The sequence below is a fragment of the Candoia aspera genome, chromosome 1 (assembly GCF_035149785.1).
Source record: "Candoia aspera isolate rCanAsp1 chromosome 1, rCanAsp1.hap2, whole genome shotgun sequence".
Lineage (NCBI taxonomy): Eukaryota > Metazoa > Chordata > Lepidosauria > Squamata > Boidae > Candoia > Candoia aspera.
Window position 1 is genome coordinate 88,764,737 of NC_086153.1, and position 22,954 is coordinate 88,787,690.

The following is a 22,954-nucleotide window of genomic DNA, read 5'->3' on the forward strand; positions in this document are numbered from 1 at the left end:
AAGAAATCTAGATGTAGTTACATAAACAGAACACATATTTCAGATCATGCCAAAATAGATGCTACAGTGTAGAAATTTAAACTGATGTGCCCAGATAGAACTCCTTGGCAGAAGTTTTGGAACTAGAGAGTTGTAGTCCAATGAACCTGGAGAGCATTAGGTTGAGGAAGGACGTTTCAGAGTATCAGGGTCCCCCAGTACGGTATTGCAATGATCATTGGCATATTTTGCTTTCTTATTAGGGAGGTGAGCTCAAAAGTGGTACACAAGTACACTTACTGGGGATATTTGTAGGCAGTGACTTTCAGGTGCATACAGACACCTTCATAATTTCCTTTCCGTACACTGCTTGCCAGCACTGTTGCCTTAAAACATGATCTTGAATTGTGGAAAATGTCACAAGAGAGTCTGGGAGTCCTAAAGAAACCTATGAGAAGAAGAGGTAGGGTTGAGAATGATCCCTCTTTGTTCTAGGATTCCCTGAGAAGATCAGAATGCCAATGGATAGTCATGGAAGCAATGCCACTCTCCTCCTGAATGGTTCGAATTCATTCCTGAAGAAATCTCATTTTCCAGCCACAGATTTTTTTTTGAAGAAAGACTTTGAAACATCTGACTTACAGTAACCTTCTGAAGGGCTGGAGCCTTTCCATGGCAATTCAGAGAAGATAAAAATGGCTAATAGCTCTTCACCACCGTGAAAATCTTGTGTCAAATGGAGCTTAGCCAGGCCTTGTAGAGGGCTCAGTGATTGACCCAGTTCTACCATCCACAATAGCAAAGTGTGGCATGCAAGAATTCAGGGCTCCAAGTCAATAACCTCAACTTTAGAATTTCCAAGGTGGTGGTATTTGTGTCCATTTAAGCCAGATTCTTGATATTATGTTAATGCCATTGTTATGTGCATGGATAACACATTCCTTGTGCCAAACCATATATCATGGAACTAACATTTCATAAAACTGTCTTCCAGTTTTGAAATTAATGGCATTTATTCAGCAGATGGGGGTAATGTCTAAAGAGTTTCTGAAGGCTGCTATTTTCCCAAGGAAGATAATGAAAAAACTCTATTTGAAAAGGAGTAATTAATAGTTGCAACACATATCATGTGGTGCAACAATTTAAAGGGCATCTTCTCCATTATTTGTTTGCCATCTTTGACCTTATCTTCCCTCTTTTCCTCCTTGACAGCCATGAAGATAAACAGCAATGGGTGTTTTTTCTTTCCACAGACCTGAAACTGAACAGATTTGTTTTATCTTCCCTCACAATGTAACAGGTTTCTTAGACATCCTTTTACAATTCAGTTGTTGGCATCAGCCAGTTGCAAGTCCATCCCCCACATGACTCTGTGCTTGTTTCCATGGCTACACTGCTGAGTTTTTAAGTTGTTCATATTGTTCTGACAAGGTGAATATTTAAGCTGTTGCACAGAAAAAAAGTTTAATCCACAATTTAGTCTAGTGTTCTTGTGTATTTGTGACAGGCAGTCTTTGTCAGGAATATGATGCATACGTACCCAACAAACAGACCCATACATGCACCATGCATCACTTTTTATGCTCCAGCAATGGCAGGTGCCCATTCATTCTACCTGCAGTTCCCTCCATCAGTCTTGCTGGATGGGACTCCTAGCAGCTATAGTATGCTAATAGACATGGCTAGCTGGGGAATTCTAGGAATTGAAGTCCACACTTCTTCAAGTTGAGAAACACTGATCTAGAGGGCCACAGTTTTCTTGTCTTGGCAGTAAGGCGGCCCTCCTTAGTGACAGATTGGCAGAGTGGTCCTCCAGTTACTGAAACATGATATGCACAAGGATTGCAGGTCCCATTTTTCTATCTTGCTGTTTTCCTTCCTTCCCTCCCTTTTGCTACCCTGGCTATGGTTGAACTTTAGCATGCAGGTTTCTCAGGATCTGTCTTGGGTTGGGTTTGCTCTGCAAGTTTGCCGATGGCCAAATGCAAATCAGTCACTTGGACCATTTGCATCTCAGCAAATAAAAAAGCAAGTAAAAAAATTGCATTCTCATCATGGAGCAAATGTGACATTGGTTTCAGACAAGATGCCTGAGCTGATGTTCTTCTCTCAAGGGGAGTGACCACAATGTTTCCAGATGTACTGCATGTGTGAACATCAGGATACTTTTCAGAGACAGCATCCACTGAGTTCAGATTGCACTGATGGCCATCTGGAAATCACTGAACAAACACACAGAATTGTGTTGTGCTTCTTGATTCGGTCAAAGCATAACACAACTGTTAAATGCCTGTTGGTTCATTTACATGACAAACACTGCTGTTCCAGAAAGCTGCAGGAATAGCATCAAGATCAATTAAGAAGGAAAATAGTTTTGTTGCTTTGCTTAGTCTCTAGTATTTGTATAATATCTACACAATTACAGCGCTGAACATTAACAAGAACAGTATTTGTTTCAAAGGAGTTTCACAGTACGTATTTTGTTAAGGTTTTCAAAAAATGTCAGTGGACCATGCCAGCGAACTTCAGACATGCCCTGGAATGTATTTCTTACTTGTTGCTTTCAACCTTATTGCAGAACAACTGACTCTTAAACACAGAAAGAAGAGAGAGACAGCAAGACCAGGAGACAATGCATCTGAAATAAGCGACCAATCAGAAAAGCTATACAGTCTGGGATTAATTTTTTACATTTATATTATATGATGTTATTTATATGATTTATAAGGCCACTCATCTCACAACACTGACTCTTCCAGGCAGTGCAGTGGGGAACGGCAGAAATGCATGATAGCTTGTGACGTGGGGGGTGGGGTGGGGGAAGACGCCCTGTTTATTGGGATGACATAGTCAAAAGCCCCTTCAGGCAAGTGTTGAAAATTGCCATTTTGAGGCAAGTCTGCAAAACACTAGTGCACAACCTAAAATAGTTTTCATGTAGCTCAGCCTGGCTGCCCAAAACCTCCAAACCTCAATTGTGCTATAAATGAAATGCAATATTGAATGGGACCATTATATCTGGCTTCAAGGCTAACCTAGAGGGTTGTTTTTGTAATTATCCACAACTAATTGTGACTCGGTCCATTAGCAACAGTGAGTTGGAATTTGTTTATGACTAACTTAAATATTTCTCCTTTCAGTGTGTCACAATTATATGCATGGCTGGTTCAGAGATCCTAAGGGGGTTACATGAAATGTGAATAATAGATCAGAAGTGTTGGCATTCTTAAACATTTTTACAGAAGAAAATTCCAAGTGCTAAAAAAACATGGAATGGGAAACATTTCTTTTCCTGCTGGCCATTTCTCCATTTCAAATGGTCCTCCTCCAGAGCTGCCTTCTCCTCCGGAGTTAGAAATGCTAGGGCAAATAGGCATGTGCTCTTAGGGTATCTGGGACTACAATTCTTTGCCACTACGTTAGATGCACACGGAGTATGGGTACTGTGATCCAGCACATCTGGCAGGAACAGGAATAGCAGATAAAGAGTAAATTTGGAGCTCCAGAGGGAATTAAGTCCATTGGGGATGAGGTACAACAGAGAAATGGCTATTTGGGAAAGGATTAAGCATCCTCCCCGTTTCAGTGTTCCTAAACCACCTCAAGGTCATTTTTCTTCTTTGAAAGCAGCACCAGTGTTTTGCTACAAGTAGTTGCATGTCAGCTGTAGAGAAGCCCTTACAGAGCAATCTCTCTTCTAGGGATGTTCCTTAGGCAGTGTTGATCGGATGAAAAGGGAAGGCAAGAAGCTTACAGCAGGGACCTTGGGAAGAAGGAAGAAGCCAGGAGGCTCTTATTTCTCCCAGAACATTGCTTTGGCATTGCCATAAGCAGTGAGAAGTCAGCAATCTGGTCTGTCCAGATTGCTGGTCAAATGGACTGGTGGGCTGCTGGTGGTGGTAGTGGTGAATGGCAGAAAGGAAGCAGAAGGACCAACACTTGAAGCTCCAACTGCTAAAAAGTCCAACAAGTGAGGAGGAAAAGGACTTTGGCCTTGGTGTCCTAACCAATTTTGGCTGCATTAGGTCTTGATTGTCTAATATTTTAATATAACATGTCTTGCTTTTTCATTAATTTAATGTTCAGCAAAAGGAACAATTACCATAGCAACATTTTTCTTCTGGCACCTATATAGGAGAACATGCCGTTGAACAAGCTTCCCACACAAGTTCACAGATTTGCACATTGTAAACATCTGCATTTATACATGCAAGAGAGAATAGTTCAAAGAATTTACACATTCTCATGTTACTGTTACCTAACTCATAAATACATCTTCCCTTCTTTTTTCATGGTTCATCTCCATCTTACTGAAATCTTGACAGTGGTTCATGCCACCCCCAGACCTCCAACTACAAATTCCTGACAGAAAGCCCATACTATGCAAATACATCCACTGATAATCCATCTTATACTATTTTTAAATACATTAACTGAAATTTAACATTATAAATAAGACCACTTAAGGAAATATAGTTTCCACCATTGGCATTATGCTATTGCATGACCCTTTAAGGAAAATGTGGAGGTGCACATGAGATGCAATTATAATTTGTATTCATAATACAAGCTGCTGAAACAACCCATGCGTGTTCCTTGGGCCTTCATCCATGCTCTGTTGCATAGAGATATTTTAGAAACAGCCACTAACCAGGAGAAAAAAACCAAGATTGGTGACATTTGACAGCACTGATGCAGACAAGCATTAAATTCAGGTTTCTCATAAAATAGTCAACAAAAAGATGGCCACCCAAAATGAAATGGTTTGGAGCTTCCAATTCTAACTTTTAATGTGCAGTTTGACACAGATTAACTGCCCGAACACAAGGATTTCTTTTTTAATGCAAGATTTATTTGGAAAGAGAAATTGTGTGTCTGTGAAGAGACTCTTGGGATGCTGGGAGCGCAAGACTTTACCAGTGCATCTTTGTAGCTTCTTGGAGTTTCTTGTTTTATCAAACACAAGAAACTCAGTTAGTTTCAATTAGTTTTGAGTTTTTTTCCCACTGGGAACCAGATTGTCTGCTGAACAATATTTTTAGATGCAAATATTTCATATGTATCTTTGCCCCCAATTAACGTTTCAGATAAGCAAATTGCATTTTGTCTTTTTTTGTTGTTGTTGGTGTCAGTGCCCTTTCCCTAAAATTACCAGCACGATAGAGTCTGCCTGGAAAGAGGGTTCTACAGTGATTTAAAATACGCAGGACAAAAATTAACCCCCCCCCCCTACTATCAAATCATTTTCAGGCTTCACAGTTAGGATTTTTAACATGAAATTTACCATGCTTTCCTATCTCACAATTATTGAAAGCTGCTCACACTCCGATCAATACAGCAGGACAATTATTGGGTGAGTTCCAATATTTTGGTTAACGCTTACTCCCTTCCTTTCAAGGAAAAAAAAAAGCAGAAATGGGACTAAAGTAATTTGCCAGTCAACTTGAGACTGCAAAATCTCTAGCAATCACCAGTTTGCTAAGTGGCTTTAGACGTTCCTACCTTCACAATAATACTTTGGTGGTCCCATGGCTAAAGAGCAAGATTGTCACCTAAAAGACAAATCAAGCATCTTCCTCTGTTTCAACAAGTGACTGGCTTCAACATTGAAATGGCACATACACTTCCCAAGTCCTCAAAATCTATAGCAGCACCACCTGAAGTTAGGTTTTTGCTCATTGTTACAGAGGTCTTCACATGTGCTGGTCTCCATTTGGGTATATTTTAGAGCCTTATGTTTTGTTTGACCTCATTCAGAGATGTTAGTTCTGAATTGACATTTAGGTGCCTTTTTTGTCCCGTGGCAGACAATTGTCAGTGTGCCTCTGTGACTAATTGGACTAAGGACAGGAGCCTGCACATCTCAAATGAGTAGGTCCAAAGGAATTTCCCAGGTTAGGTAGAATTGTAAATTCACTACATAACTTTGTTAAACACACACACACACACACACACACATGTGCAAAAATCAAGTATACAAAATTGTTTGGTAGCATGAAAGGGAACTGGCCTTTCATATGCTTTGGATTTCTAAACTCCCTCCACCCCCATCCTCCAAAAGCTTGGGTTTAGAGAGGAAATGTGCATCATTATTAGCATGCAATATCTGAATAATCACAAATACACCGACTTGTACTGGAATATGCCATCTCTCTCTTGTGTCATGAGCATGCAATGTATTTTACAGAGAAAACTTCCAGCCCTGAGGACCTTACAGTTCACACTTGGCACAGGGAAGCCATGGCAGGAAAGATCATACAAAAAGAACAGGCCAATCTCAGCTAAACAGACAAGGAAATATGGAGATTTAAATAACTAAATAGCATTTTTATACATCCTTTTTCTGCCACTGAGGACATTAATTTGGTCAGTTACTTGGGGAGAAGTTGGAGAAAAAGAATTTTCCAATAGCATTGCTGTAATGAAAAGGAAGTTATTTCTATCCAGTGCTATGAAAGAGTTTTTGTTATACCAGCTTTGTAGGAGGCAGTTTCCCAGACGTCAGTCTGATACTAGAGTCGAATATGATACTCAGTCCACAAATATGTGATAAGGATCAGGTAGCTATCTGGATTCTTAAAACATTAGAGCGTTAGGGAAGGGAAAAAGGATTACTGGAGGAATAAGCAGGGACTCTTGTTAACATTTGAAATGTATTAGGTTTCTAATCTTTCTCCTGCCTTGTACTTAAAAAAATGCTTTAAGATACAATAATAGAAAAGAAAAAAATATAAACACCATAAGAGGAAAAAAAAATAGAGAAATTATTTGGGAATCTAAGTGATCAACTTCAAGAACCATTATGAGTACTACTAACATAAACACCTGGCACCATGGCAAGGTCTTGGTTCTCTTTTAGTCAAAATTGAGTGGTACTGGTGGTGAATTATATAATGAAAATGTGGAAATTATCACCATATGAAGAACTTTGACTTTATAAAGCATAAGGCATAACGAAGAGGACTATTTTATTATGATGGAAGTAGAGTGTCACCCAGGACTTAGAATCTTGGACTGACTTGTGTTCATTCTCTGCTTATGAACAGTGCAGTGGAAAGATTGGGCAATATTACTCTGTGTGGTAAAGGTTTAATGTTTTTATAAACTTTCCTTTAAAAATATGTATAACATGACTTCTACTTAAATTGGTATCAACCCCCCTCCCCCCAAAATTGGTCAGACTGAACTGAAACAAACAAGATATATTTGCACATATCTGTATTGACCATATCAATCTTCACCAATTATTCACAGACTAAACATGACAAGTCCAAAGATTAGTCTTAGCCTGACAAAGGTCAGCAAAGGAATATAATGTTTTGGATCCAGATTTGGTTCCTGCGGGGGAGGAGTGATTTTCCAGATTTCCTACCAGCCATCTAAAAATATCTGGCCATTGCTAGAATTCTGGAAGGAGCTGAAATTACTAAGTCACCATCTCCGTAACGAATGGGACCTCTCAGCTGGATCAAAAGTTCTTTGTTGACAGGAGAGCTTCTGTTAATGGAAAGTGTTGCCTAAATCCAAATCATTATGTTACATTAACATATTTGACACACCAATTTATCATAAAAGCTGTTAACAGAACAGGGCCCCACAATTACTGACTTGTATCTGAACTGATTTCTGAGAGATTCTGGAAGAAAGCATGAGCATCTCTGTAAACCAGAAAACATTAGTTATGCTACTGATGTCCAATTTATGTCCAATTCATTAATAAATCTTTACTATGTACCTGCTTTTTCCTAATCTTGATACTTAAAATATTCCCAGGTGGTTTGCTATTGAATTCACCAAGATTATAGCTGTAATCTGTTCTTTTGTTGAAGAGGGGGCACTGGTGGCCACCCCAAATTATCAGGTGGAGGCACATTGGCTGTTTTCCACTCTTCGGTCAGTTGTGGCATGCTAAGGACCCCTCCTCACATTATCCTTATCAACAAAATAAACACGAGACTTCAGCCAGCAGTAGGAATTCACACCGTAGTTTCTAGGCATCAGCCACTTCCTTGGAAAAAAGAAGTGGAGAGCAACAGCTTCAGAGACAATCTCCATAACAAGGAAAGAACAGTGCTGCTGCAAGAACTCAGAGGAAAGAACCTCAAGTTCTAAAGGGAGAATGCTGGTCTAATCACATCAGTCATCTCTGATAGGAAGGAGGTGGAACTCCTCTACAATCTTAGGATTTCTCTCACTCTTTTTTAAAATTTGACATTTGTGCAGTGAGGAGAGCAAAGTATAGACAAAGGCCAGCATCTAGCAGTTAATGAATAAAAATGTCAGTGAGAAATACAGACTTAAAGTCATGCAAGTCCCAGCAGCAAAAATGACTTATGTAAGCCTTATCACATGAACATGCTTGAGTATTATTAACAACTGTGGGCATTTATCAAGCTGAACTTGCATTGTTGACAATGAAGCCTTAATTTACATTGTACCAAGTGTTTAAATACCTTGAAGTGTTTAAATACCTTGCATTAAACTACGACAGTATCTGTAAATATTTCCTGATAAAGGAATGTGATTCAACTGAATTTTTTTAGCCTTTGTTGCAAGTATTAAGTGCAACCTTAAGCCACTTACCAAGGAACAAGCCCCATTACAGCACTGAGATCTCTCACATAGACATAAATAGGATTACATCATAAATTCCTCAGCTACATGGGAAAACTCTACTATATAACGTTTGGACACTCCTCACCTTAAAACTCCTCCATTAGCCCAGCAACCCTTTGTTTTGGTACTCAGGATGCTCTTTCCATCTTGTCTAGTGTTACCTGCTTCATCCTTCATGTTTGTCTTTAAAAACATGCAGTTGGAAGTTTCCCTTTCTAGCTACCTCCTATCATTTCAGGATGGTATGCCTGAGAACTTCATTAATTCTTTTCTAGTCCACCTTGGATTCTGCTTAGATCTATTGTTGCTAAATATTTTTCTAGCCTCAAAAGGCCTAGAACAACCCTACCAATGATTTACTAGGATCTCATGCAATTTTTCAGGGGATGCCCTTAGATGAAAAATCACTGTGCTGTAATAGGAAGCTCTGTTGGCAAGCGTGATTGTTTCTCAGAGTCACCACTGCTGCCTTCACTACTGTTACACCAAACTGTAATGGTCTGATCAGAATTTTCCCAATTTCCTTTGCAAGTAAAACAGATACAGTTTCAAACATTACAGTGACATAATGCACATTTAGTGCTGCTTGTATGTAGGAAGCTGGCTGTTTTACAACTATGAAGTTGTTAATACTAGTTTAAATCAACATGCAGTTGGAGCAGTCCATTTCAAGAACAGAACACTTCTGGCCCGACTAGAACACTTCAGTCTACTCTCTTGTGTACAACACAATAAGCATCGCCTATGTCTCTCCTGGGATCTTACAGCAACCTCCTCAAACTGTGTACTGTTCAGTTCTAATGCTGCATGCTCATTGCTCTCTCTGTCATTCTGAGTCATTTGGGCACCAGAACCAGTTCTAATTCAGTTATTCCCATTAGATGCATCTCCGTTACAGTCTTTTTGTGTAATATGGATTATAAACCAAGTTCTAAATAAATATATAGCAATATCCCATGAGTTATTTCTCATTTAGGAAAAGCCATAATGAAAAAACATCATGAGGATGAACTTTTGTCATTTCTTGATAGGGAGAAAGCTCATCAAGATACCTGTTGTTGCCTATAGAAACCTGAATAGAAAAATACATTTGGGCAATAGGTAAGGGGAGAAAGGGGAGATAGGATTACGTTTTTTATTAATTTGTAAGAAACAATATGCATATGTTTCAATTATAAATGGCATTTTCAGACTGATGTAATTATTAGTATCAATGAGTTAAACCAGTTTGATATTACTTGTCTTGAAGAAGTTATATTATTCTTCAATGAATTGTTTAAAAACAGATTTTAAAAAGTGAAGGACACTATCGTTTTGTTTTGTATCTCTCAGGGGGACCCATCTTTTATTGACAACCTCCAAACCTGAATGCCCTATGCTCCAAATACACCCTGTTGTATCCAGGATGTACTGGCAGCAACTCAGAACTCTTTGATTTATAATCAAAACTCCTGAATTTGTTCAAGGGGGCTTATCCATCCTTTCACAGATGCAACTTCATGATTCAACCCAAATGATTCAGTTTTGACTTGCCTAATGTTTTCAAATCTAAGATAAAATAGACCTCTCTTAATTCTTATTGCAGTCACCAGAAAGAAATATATACATACATGTATACGTATATGTATACAATATGATGTATTCAGCCCATGAGATATACCCATTCATCAATCCCTCCAATGTTGTTGCAAGGGTAGATATGGTATCAAGAAGGAGATTATAAAATCAACATCCCATTTTAGAAAAACAATCAAAGTATTCGAATGCACTGTTAATATAAATGGCTTCCTTGAAACTCCTTTTGATAATGAGATGTCTTCCATATAGCAGCAAGTCTTCTATTTCCTTCTTTCATCTTGTGTTCAGTCTGATTTAGGTTTTCCTTTTCCTTCTTCTATACCTGATCACAATCAGAACAACAGCTTTTGAAATGCTTGTGTAAATAAGGTGAATATTCTTATTTTTCTTCTGCATAAGTTGTGCTGTTTTCAGTTAGTAGTCTTCCCAATGCATGAGGAGAGCTGTGTTAGTCTATGGTAGTCAAAAATCAGGAGAAGCCTGATAGTTCCTTTTCAGAGTAACACATTTTATTAAAAGGCATACAGTAAGCTTTTGTGAGCTACAGCTCACTTCATCACATGAATTTGTTAGTTTGAAAAGGTGCCTACCAAGACACTGATTTTTGAACAATACATGAAAATAAGCTTTGGAATGCTAACAAAATATAAAGCTTCCAACCAAATTAAAAGTCCAACTAATTTTTTATTGTTAAATTTCATGTATTTCTTTCTCACATGATGCTGCATCTCTTGAAAACACTGTGAGGTACAATGGTAAGACTTAGAGCCATTTATATGTGAACAAGCTACATTTTATCCAGATTTACAAAATTAACAATGTATTTGTCTAAAAAGTAACAAAATACACAATGTTCTTTATATCATATAATTAACTAATGTTGCATAAGTTTTCTGTCATTCTTTTAAGTTAGCATACTGCAACATACTTTTATCTGTAAATTAATATTCTGCAAATAGTTGATATAGTTAAATCCTTGACCTGAATAGTGCTCCATTTCAGGGCTTCTTGCTAATCCTACAAATGTTTATTCAGAAGGCAACCCCACTGAATTCAGGACGCTTTCTCTGAAATAAGTATGTATAGCAATGCAGCCATGGTATGTGACCTAATACACCTTTAATGCTGCTATTCTACACACGGCATAGGGCCAGCCTGCCTTTCTCCCACTGTTTCTGCTCTACCTACCAGATCTAGCAAAGAGGGCATGCTCCAGGTCCTCTCTATTCAACAATATAATCTTGTTGGACCCATGAGTTGTGCCTTCTGGAACAGCATTCCCAGGGGATCCAAATGGCTCTGAGCTTATTGGCCTTTCCTGAGGCTCTGAAGACCTGGCTGTTTCCCCAGGACTTTGGGCCAGGAGGCTAGAGTAGCCCTGTTTTTGATGTGGTTTTTTTATGATTGGAAGGTGTCTGTCCTAACAGCCAGGAAACACGCTGAGACAAGGAACTGGTCTCTAATGTTTATTGCTAGTACATAACAGGAATCCTAACAAACTGAAGAAGCGTGGGAAAAACCCTGACATATAAACCCCAAAGGTTAAGGCAGTCCCGATCTGTGTCTCTTTGAATGGCTGACCAATTCCTCAGTGCTACGCATGCGCTTAACAGTCTGGATGGGAGCCCCCTGCTCGCCATCCTTACTCATGACAGTGTCATTTACCTGGGATGCCATAGGTTGTTGTTTTAATTGTTGGATTTTAATTTCTGTACACCACTCAGAGTCACTGTTGTGAGATGGGGACCTCATATAAATTATTTATATACAGGTAGTCCTAACTCAATTGGGATTGGCAACTCCATTGCTAAGCAATGTGGTCGTTAATTAAAACATCACATGACTATGCCTGACTTATGATGCCAGTCCTGCTGTGGTCATTAAGCAAATCACCAGTGGTCGTTAAGCACAATGTCACATGACCACAACTTGTGACTTACTGTCAGCTTCCCTATTGACTTTGCTTGTTGGAAGCTGGCTGCAAAGGTTGCAAATGGCGATCACATGACCATGGGATGTTGTGACCATTATAAATGTGTGCTGGTTGCCAAGTGCCCGAACTGTGATCATGTGACCATGGGAATGCTGTGCCGGCTGTAAGTTCAGGGACCAGTTATAAATCTACTTTTTCAGTGCTGTTGTAAGTTCAATGGTCGCTGCCTTGTTCAAGACCGAGGATTACGTATAAATATATACATGCATACAGGCACATATACGTATATACATATCTTCCTAGGAGTAACTCCACTTAAGATCACTTCTAAGTAGGCATGAAAATATTAACTTTATCACATGGACCCAGCTTTGGAATGAATTCAGTTTTGCAAGATTCCATGTTAAACTTGCTCCTTTATTATCAGAGCTATACAAAAGTTTGGGTTTTTTAAATCATTCTGATGTGCATTTGTGCATTCCATGCTCATTCTTTATTACTGGAAAGTTTTTTCTATTTTATTTTGCAAGGTTGCTCACTGATACATTATGTCTATCTCATATTTGTATTTATATTTATACTAGAGTATTTTAATGTTTTCATTTTTGTTGTAAACCACTCAGAATCCCCCCTTTGGGGGGAGATGGGTGGTGGCTAAATTTAATAAAATAAATAAATAAATCAGTGTAAACATGTAGACCCTTTATGGAGAAAAGCTGCTACTGACCTTTGTCAATTATCTACTCAGAGATATCTTGTTAACATCTATTCTTCTTTCACTCTTTGGAGTGAAACCCAGTAGACATACAGGTATCTTAGAGGACATCTTGTCTGTTTATCAATTCATAAGTAACTGAACTTCAATACAATTCATAATCCAAAGATGAACATGAAGTACAGTAAAAAGCTTCAAGAGTGCAATGCAGGCTTGGTCTGTCATGGATTTAATGAATGGCACAGACTGGTCATTTAGGAAAAAGGGGTTCATGGAAATGGCCTCTGCCTGATTTTTAGATTTCTCCTTACCAAACCATACCGCATTCAACAAGGCAGTCTGACACTGGGAATACCTGGACACTGCAAGGATGGGGAAATCTCCTTATCTCAGCTGTTATGTGTTTGTTGATCTGTACACAACTTTATAGCATATTGTATTTGAAGGCAAAAAGATGCTTCAGAGTTGGTAGTGACTCTCACATAGCATCTGGCTGCAATTCCTTAAAGCCTTCGAGTCTTGTCCTGCGATCATCTTCCTGCCACTGAATCTGAACTGCTCCACAGTCCTTATGTACCTAGGTAAGAGCTTTCTTTGAGAGCTGAAAGCATTTTCAAAGCAGAATCACTGCTTGTCTGTATGCTATGCTTCCCAATGGTTTATATGTTTCAAAAACCTGAAAAATCTGCTTGTCTAAACTGTGCCAACCTTTGGGGGCTGATTGGCACAGCTGGAAAAAGTGTTATGGGTTCAAGTTGCAAAATGGTGTGATCAATCACCACACACAGATTTCACAGAGGAGCAAATTTCTAAGGCTAAGTACCAGCAACAGAGAAGGACTGAACCTTAGGGTGTCTGTGTGTGTAGACAGACAAATATAGATAGGCTGCTCTGGCAAAAGCCCATTTCACAGAAAGGTACATGGCAATGCTAAAAACATGATGCACAAGAATCTGAATATGAGGCAAAAGGTGTTCTCGGTTTGGGGGAAAAAAGCCTTTGAACCTACAGTTCCCTCCATTTCTATAGCCTCCAGCTGCTAACCATCTTTCCTTCCTAAATCGCACATCAGGCTGAGAGTGATCCTGGAGAAGAGATACTATAGGTAGCTGGAACCCAACATTTTCCCTCAATATCTCATTAAAAAATAAAACAGGAAAATCATAGCAAACCATAGGTCAATAAATAAATAAACAATAGGGCCACTCTGGGTGGGGGGCATGACAGTTTTTCTTTTGGAAGCTTCTAAAAGTGATGCATTTCCCAAAGAAATGTTTCTGATTTGCTCTCTCAGTGTGCCAGGGATACAGCAGAGAAGCATGGACAAGAAGAAAACTTCCCTTCAGCTTAACTTTGATGACTAGATGTCCATGTAGATTCGTAGCACAAAAAATGGTTTGCCATTGTCCAGTTTAGCCTACAGCCCTGTGATTTCTTCATAGTCTCACATCCAAGTACAGTACAACCCTTAGTGTTTTTTTTTTTTTTAAGATTAGCAATGATCACTGTGACAAGATAATTGTATGCAAAAAGTTGGAAAAGCAATGAAATACCTACAGTGGAAGATTGGATCATAAAATTAACTGAGCTTGCAGAAATGGCGAAGCTGACCAGTCTAGTCAGAGAAAAAATGAAAAATACTCTTTTTGAAAGACTGGAAACTTTATACGGACTTTTTGTTGAAAGAAGAAAAGATCAAACTGATGATCTCTGGATTTGGGGATTAAAAAGGGCCAGATAGGATGGGGAAAAAAATAAGATAATTACTCAATAGAAAGATCAGCAGAAGGTATAACTGAATTTTTAAAATTCCCTTTCTTTTTTCTTTTTCTTACTATCTTTCTTTTTTGTATACTTTTATTGTACTGAAAAATTCTAATAATAATAAAAAAGTAATGATCACCTAGGGGCTGCCATTGTTATGGTATGAAAGGAAATGTGACTTTTTTTTTACCCTTTTAATTGCTGGGGGTGGGGATCTGGCTGGTTTAAAATACTAACAAACTATGGGCTCTTTTGAAAGATGTTCATATTCTGCTTTGATTATGGCAGAAGTGCAAAGGAATCTGATAGTGATAATTTACTGAAATACATAATAAGGAAACAATTGAGAGGTTGGTTAAAGCCAATAGTCTAAATACAGTGAGCTGTGGCGTATTGCTGACAAATCCACAACAATTGAATTGCAGTCAAAGGTTTAAGAAAACAAACAGTGGCATGGCTCCAGGGAGGCATTTTGGCTTTGGATGCCACACTGATGCCAATTTCTAGTCTTCTGTTTCCTTTGCTGTTGGAGGAACATTTTCCACTGAGTGGTTTAAATCTCCACAATTTTATTTGCCTTTTATAAAAAGGTCATCTAAGCTTCCTTCAGAAACATTTCATTGCCGATGGATCCAATGTTAAAAATCCTAATATCCAGGCCCATGAGTCAGACCTGGCCTGGAGAATAAGGTGGTGCTTTTGCTCACCTGGTTTGTGGTTTACCTTGGAAAAATCAACTGCAAATTGTTTATTCAGTTGTGGTATTTAAACATAACTTGAAAGAGGAAAAAATGTTCAGATTAAGAATTGCCCTTTGTAGATTTTTTATTTTTACCATCTCATTTTCTACATTTGATGGCATGTACACACTGCATTATTTTAAGATCTGTCAAGAGCTTGCAAACTATTTAAAAGAATATCTGATTTGTGTATATTTCTGTACCTTTCTGTGTGATCCACAAGAAGATATTGATAAATATTTTCTAAATATTTTATATCATTCCCCAAAAGATAACATAGTTAGGTAACATCTTTACTGAAGTAAGAACCTTTTCAACTCAAGACTGAATTCATGGGCACATCCATGCCATTTCCTTAGCAACAACACAGAGGTAATTTGCTCCTGCCTTCCTCTTGCATTCTTAGTCTAGTTACATTCCTGCTATTCATGGAAGTCTCCAATCCTAGCCCAACCATGCTTATCTCCTTAAGCCCAGCAAGATTCTGCCACCTACTGAGAGACTCTGCCACCTCTTTTATAATTTCAATCAGCCAAAACAAGCCAAAGTTTATTTTTGCTTTGAGATCTGCATAGCATGATAAATAGCTTCATACATGCTAATACTGTTTCATTTTGAGGGTGGGGGGGTGAGTACTCTTTACTGATGTGTTAATCGAGGGGATCTGGTTAGTTTGGAGTATTGTCCAAATCCAGTAAATAGGTTAATTCAATAATTAGATTAAATATTTCTATGAACACAGCCAAAATCAGGTAAGGTATCAACAAAAAGGGGGAAAAAGGATAGGAAAGAAATAAGAAATTCTAACAATCAGGCAGATGCTTTTAGCCACGAGATAGCTCAAACTATCTCTTTTGGGGTCCAATCCCATTTGTAATAATATTATGGGAAATAACCATTATATTTATATTTAAAGAAATGGAGTTATTCTGTAAAATCTTTTCAACAACAAAAAAGAGGTTTCTCAATCTGATACTCACATTTTTGTGTATCCCAGATGCAGTTGTTTAGTATCTCACCCAGCAAGTAGAAGATGTTTATTATTGCAGTTACAGTGGCAAAGAAGACAATTTTAGCAGCTGAACTAAGGTAATCCAGGAGAGGATATACCCAAACCCCAGTTACATGATATATCCAACAGACCCTAACAGAAAACACATACAGAAAATATCACTACTCATAATGAAATATTCAGTAAAAACACAGTAAATAATTCAACTCCCTCCATAAGAGCAGAAACCTTTGGATCCAACCCACTTTATGTAACAACTGTAATACTATTTGATTTCCAATCAACGTATTTAGAATTACTTACAATCAAAAGCAACAAGAAAATGAGGTATCTGTAGAAGGTAAGGAAGATGACCTCAACTGGGATAGGCCAGATCCGTTACCAAAACAACAAGAAGAAAAATGTAACTGAAGTACAGAACAAACATACAATACATGATTTCTCAACCAGGGTTCTGTGGAACTCTAGGGTTCTGCAAGAGGTCACTAGGGATTTCCTGGGAGATCACAATTTATTTAAAAAATTATTTCAAATTTGGGCAACTTCACATTAAAGAGGTAAATTTCATTCTTTATTTTTAGTTTAAGAATACTGTTAATGCATATATATAGGCCTATACATGAAACAAATATAATAATTTTGTAACTTCTGGCCTAAATTTGAAGCTGAATGTGCAGGGGTTCCCCGAGGCCTGAAAAATATTTCAAAGGCTCCTCCAGGGTCAAAAAGTTGAGAAAGGCTGGCATAAAGGCATGGGGCTTATGATTTTACTCCACACTTTGCAGATCAATCTCACAAGAGATAAACAAAAGCAAATTTTATTTTAAAAAAGAAACTAATATGAAACTCATTTTACAAGATACATGCAATGTTTTGACAGAACCCAGTGTATTAATGATCTACTATAATAATGAGCTAGAGCAGGATGTCCATTTGCAACATATTCAGTTCACAAGAAGTTAATAATGAGAAAATAAATCTGGAAAACAGCCTGAATTTGCATGGAATGTCTACTTTTGCCAAGGAAGAAGTACAAGATACAGCAAGGCTTGGCTTAGGTAAAATAAGTTAAAACGTAGCACAGCTTCTGACTAAAACAATTCCAAAACAAGTTCTCTGCTTCTTTTCCCTGGATCTCCAGTCATTTATTAGAGCTGTTGGGGAAATGGTACACCCCACTTGTTTTCCCAGCTGCGATACAGCAGCTTCCTGCTTTGCTTTCCCAGAATTCTGCCTTTATCTTTTAAAAGAATGAAACTGGTATGTATTGCAACCAGATGCTATCTGGCATTTAAACTGGCTAGGAAGGTGTGGTATTATAAACACCGCCTAGTTATTTTACAGCCCTGGGTGAGATTATTTCTCTCTCTCTCTCTCTCTCACACACACACACAAAATAAAGAAAAAGTATCTGCTATATTCAATTGTCCAAAATTTGCCACTTTCACTTTGAGGTTATTAACTTGTGTAAGAATAGGAGATTCTATCAGTTAAATAAATTTTGATTAATTTATAGTTCTGATGTCTAAAACATGCAATGGCATGGTACTATGGTCCCCTTGTTACCCTCTCCTATTTTATATTAAGAAAACACACACACACACACACAAGAAAACTTTTTAAAAACCCTTAAGTTTGTTCTTTTTTCTTTGCATGGAAAATGACCATCCGGAGTCCCATAAAATTCTGTAAATCAGTCAGAGCAACTACATGATAAAAGCCTCACTTGGAAGCACACCCAAAAGATCTAGACTGCAATCCTGTCAATCAGTGAGCTTTACTCCTGAACAATGTGTATGATTGCATTGCTACAGTGATACAGACTGTCATAAACTATCACCATTTTCATCAGGCACTCAGCAAATATTTTCATCTGGAACATTTAGGGTCAGAAACTCCATTTTCTCTCTATGATCTGCCCAAGCCCTGCAGGGGAGGAAGGTGATTATGTGGCATCACCAGAATGACAAACATGAAAAACTTAAGGCAGTCATTTTATCTCTTTTGTCCCTTAAAAAAGTCCAAATTGGAAATATTTGATCCCACCCACCCTAGAGGACTTCGGGGTACACAAATGGAGCCTGAGAGCTGCATGTGGGCAGTAGATTACCGGCTGCCCGTCCCTAATTTAGAAGGCGGATTAGATCAATTCTAATAAAGGAAATATTTCTGCAAGTGCTGCCATCTATCTATATGCTGGATACCTTCGGCTGATGTCAGAAAAGGGCAGAAATAAGAATGAAAATAAAACTGAGCATTATTTCCACATAAATCCATGTTGAAATTCTATTAGTCATGATGAGCTGTGGTTGCCAATTATTAGTCTCTGATGACAAAAGTAAATTGAATAAAGTTTCCATTCTCTTACTTTGTTGATAGGAAATATCATAAAATAGTCACCATTTTGCCATAGAGAGAACATGATCTTTGGATTTGTACTGAGGAACAGTATTTCACTAAAGTGTACTCACTGCTGTTGAGTTTTGAAATTCATGCAATCTTATTAGAAAAGGATTTGGGGAAGAACTTAATTGGCAGGGTGATTATCAGAAGTGGATATGGTTATGTCACTCTAATGGCAACATTTTCTCAATTTTTTCCTCTTGGGTTTTTGGGAGGATTTTAAAAAAATAAACAATGCTAAAACCATTTGAGGGCTAATTTTAATGTGTTTCTCATCTCAAAGTATAAGGAGACAATGCATTAGTTTGCAATTGGTCAGGGAAGCTCTGATGTCTAAAAAACAAGTTTGGAATTGTACGTTAGCCACTTCTGGACTAGACAATACAGAAATAAGTGAACAGATAGCCTGACCAGGTCTAAAGTGAAACTATGTTCCCTAAATATGGTCTGGTTTGGAAAAATAGAGTGATATGCTCCAAAATACTTTGTGTGAGAAAATCTCAGAAAATCTATCTATCTGCTTCACCTAATGAACCAAGATGTGCTAAGCATATTTCCAACAAAGTTTTACTGAAATCAATACAATATTTCTCACACATTTAATTGTGCTGTAATCAACACCATTACAGCACGATTGCTGTAAACGTGCTGTAAATATAACATCTAAGATAAGTGTTACTGGAACTAAAATGCTCCAGTAACACTTATTTTAAATGTTATATATCCAATAGCAGAAATTGATACTTACCCATTCACCAAGTTTTACTACAGAAGCCTTATATGTGAATATTCTAATGATTAATGGAAGGTGTTTTAAGGGAATGAAGAGTAGTGGGACAGAGTTCATTTTTTGGATAACTTCTTTAAGATACGGAAATCTTATTCTCCTGTCAACACTGTCTCCACCAACACCTTTTCCACCAAATTTGGAACACGTTTCTAGCTGGAATCAGAATAGGATTAGCCCTAGACCCTTTGGATTGTCTAATGTATGTTCTACAATAAATTGCCACTTATGATGTTTGTTTAGGTCTTGCATGCCTGACCTCAAAGCAACATTACAAGTAAATGAAAGACCAGATTAATAATGAAAAAAATTGACTTAAATTCTACATCAAATGTAAAGTCAGAACTACCCATGACTAGCCAGTCTGACCTCATTTGAACATCTAACTAAGACCTGCTTAATGCATTAGAATTACTATTGTCATCTTTCTCTTCTCTGGAAGTGTGGCATTATCAGTATTCTTGCATTGTCTATATAGGGAATTGGAAAAGTAGTGCTGCTGCCATAGAAACATTACCTGATAGCCTTTGTTGTGGAGCTTATTCCTCCTTGAATGCATGCTAACTCAATGCTGCACAATAATGGCCTGATCAACGTTAGGCATAAAGCTTCCATACAAGATTATTTGTTATTAACTCTAATGAATGCCTTCAACAGTGCAATTGTTGTCTAGGCTCATTATTAGATAAGCACAAGGGAACATGCATTAAGGTTCATTTTAGAGTGCCAAGTTGAAGCCATTTTGTTGAGTCCCTACCATTTTCCGGTGTTATAAAATAACAGACAATTTAGTATTAAATATGCCTGGAAAGAAAGAAATGAAGCTTGAACTTCCACTCAAGGTAGGTAAAAAAAAAAATTAAATGCACATGATATCTCACTATTATCATGGCAATAAAAACTGAAATTCTTTTTTTCTTTGAAAAGGAGTTAGATACCATAGTAACTTCAACTTTTGTTTATAGACTAATGTCAGTCTACAGACATACTAGCAGTGCAAACTGTTTCCAGATATTCAAGAAATCTACTGGATTATAACCTACCTTGTGAAAATGGTTTTGGTCTAAAAAGGAAATCTATTTGGCAAGTAGGGCAACAAGACCCACATCTTGAAATATTATGATTTCAGAATCTGAAAGTAGAGGTCACAGTCTTGGAACTAGGGCATATAAGATTTAGCTAAATCCTAAACCAAGCCAATCTATCTGGACCAACCTTGTGGCTCTGGCAGGTAACAGGAAATGAATTGGGACTGTCATAAAATAAGTATGACTCAGTCCTACACAAAAGTACTATGTTCAGCAAAAAGTGTTATTTTAAGGTTTCGGTGCAAAATACCAGTTTTGGAACATAGCTAACAGATGTGTTACTGTATGACTCTAGTCTACCTATCAAGAGGTCTGCCTCTTGATCATGGAGAACTGTTGGTCAGATTTTTCAATAACTGCTTTTGGGGAGAGATGTGGAATATTACATTATTCTCTGCTGCATTTTATTTTGCTCTGATAGTTACAGGTAGTTACTGTTCAGAGCCCACTCGTTCAGCAACCATTCAAAGTTACGATGGCTCTGAATGAGGGGACTTATGACCATTTGTCATAGTTGTGGCCATTGCAGAGTCCCCAGAGTTACATGATTGTGATTTGGGTGCTTGGCAACTGGCTCGCAATTATGATGGTTGCAGCATCCTGTGGTCACATGATCTCTATTTGCTACCTTCACTGCTGGCTTCCAACAGGCAAAATCAATGGGGAAGCCAGCAGGAGGTCACAAATGGCAACCACCAGCGCTGTGACCACACAGGATTTGCCTAATGATGGCAACTGGAACTGCCGCAACTGCTGCCATAAGTCAATGCAACCACATGACGTTGCACTTTATGAACACATTGCTTAGTGACAGAGTTGCCTGTCCCAATTACCATTGTTAAGCAAGAACTCTTTGTATATTTCATTGGAGTAAGACACTTTTTACAGAACTCACTTAGCTTTGGGTAGAATGGGGTAAAATTGTGATCTTGCATTATTTATACTTCTCCTTCCTGATTCTATTGATTATCCTTCTTCCAAGGAAGGTATCCTCTTTCTTTCAATCTTTAATTTTTATATCATTCACAGATATCAGCAATTAAACAACAAAAGGGATTAACAAAAAGTTCCTCACCCAAACTGTGAAGGTGCCCTTTTGCAATCCCCCAATTTGCATCCATTAGCCTGAAATTGGGCAATAAATCTCCTCAGAAGGCATAGTTCTGCCTCTATATGTCATCTAATTATGTCAGAGATGAAAAATGCAAGTTATTAATCTCATTTAAAAATTAGAGGGTTTTTTGCATCTATTCTCTGATGGTTTCATTCCTTCAGAAAAGCCTGTTCAGCTAGCTTTACAAAGGTTACAGTTTGCATTTTTCCTATTTTAATCAATAGGGAAGATCAAAGCTTTGAGTTTCTTAATCTTGTTTCAGATTCAAACCCTAGCTTGAATTGGGCAACTTTTGATTTGGTTTGAGTTAAATTGCATTTCTGCATAAATCCTCACAATGAGGCCCAAGCTAAATCTTGTGGTCTGTATTCATCTTTACTTGAAACACCTCACTTTTGCAAGACTGAGCAGTGAAAACTGATAGGAGAAACAGAACGCTTATTTTTAATTTTGTTGACTAGAAAAAGAAAGAGGCACAGCAACAAATTCCTAAATAATGTCTCATGGGGGGAAAAAGTCCCTAAAAACGTAAGCCATATAGTATCAGAAAAACCACAGTGTGAAAGTTTCCATCAAATCCTGCTTGTGAAGTCTGGCAAGACTTCGAGATATCAGTGATTAGATTTCACAGTGTGAAAATGCATTCCTTACCATAATATGTAGCCAACTGAAATAGTGCACACAGCAATCAGTCCATAGGTCCTGCTGGGATATTCATGATGGGTTGTTCTCATCTCAATTAATATAAACGGTAAAACAGTTGTATGCTACAATGAAAACAAACAGTAGAAAACAGTTCATACAAGCATCATCTTCCATGAATTTATGAAGTAAAGTGTTATATTAGCATTTATTTCTGAGGTATTTCAACTTAATGATTGCATCCTGTAGATATAGAAAAATATTTTTAAAACTGTATAAGACTGCATAAAAAGATTATTGGGTCTATCCCTGGTGACTGAATAGACAAATGCCTGCCATCTTGACTGGATCCTGGCAATAATCATTAGCTCAAGAACATTCCAGTGGTCTCCTTGGTTCCAGCCATCCATTTTATCTATTGTTTCCCCTTCTTCAACTTTCTTCAATCTTGCAAAGAGTTTTTCTAGTCCATCATCCATTCCCATCACCTGCTCAAGGGATGTGAGTTTCTGCTTGCTGATCATTGCCTTCTTGAAGCTGATTATCTTCTTTTTCTTGCTCTTTCTCAATGTCCACCTTTCTC

General features: G+C 37.9%; 1 protein-coding gene across 3 annotated transcripts in view; it reads right to left on the bottom strand.

Moving 5' to 3' along the window:
• Window positions 1–7,180: 7,180 nt before the first annotated feature.
• The window catches only part of AIG1 (androgen induced 1), a 115,620-nt gene continuing 99,846 nt past the window's right edge, over window positions 7,181–22,954 (bottom strand). For 2 of the 3 annotated variants that reach the window (XM_063309218.1, XM_063309247.1), the window contains exons 4-6: window positions 22,381–22,496; window positions 16,306–16,469; window positions 7,181–10,495 (exon numbers count right to left, since the gene is read on the bottom strand). In XM_063309218.1, coding sequence (XP_063165288.1) covers window positions 10,458–10,495; window positions 16,306–16,469; window positions 22,381–22,496 — 318 coding nt within the window. In that variant the 3' untranslated portion in view covers window positions 7,181–10,457. Of the gene's footprint in view, window positions 10,496–16,305; window positions 16,470–22,380; window positions 22,497–22,954 lie in introns of those variants that run through there. The other variant, XR_010068357.1, reaches the window with a different exon arrangement.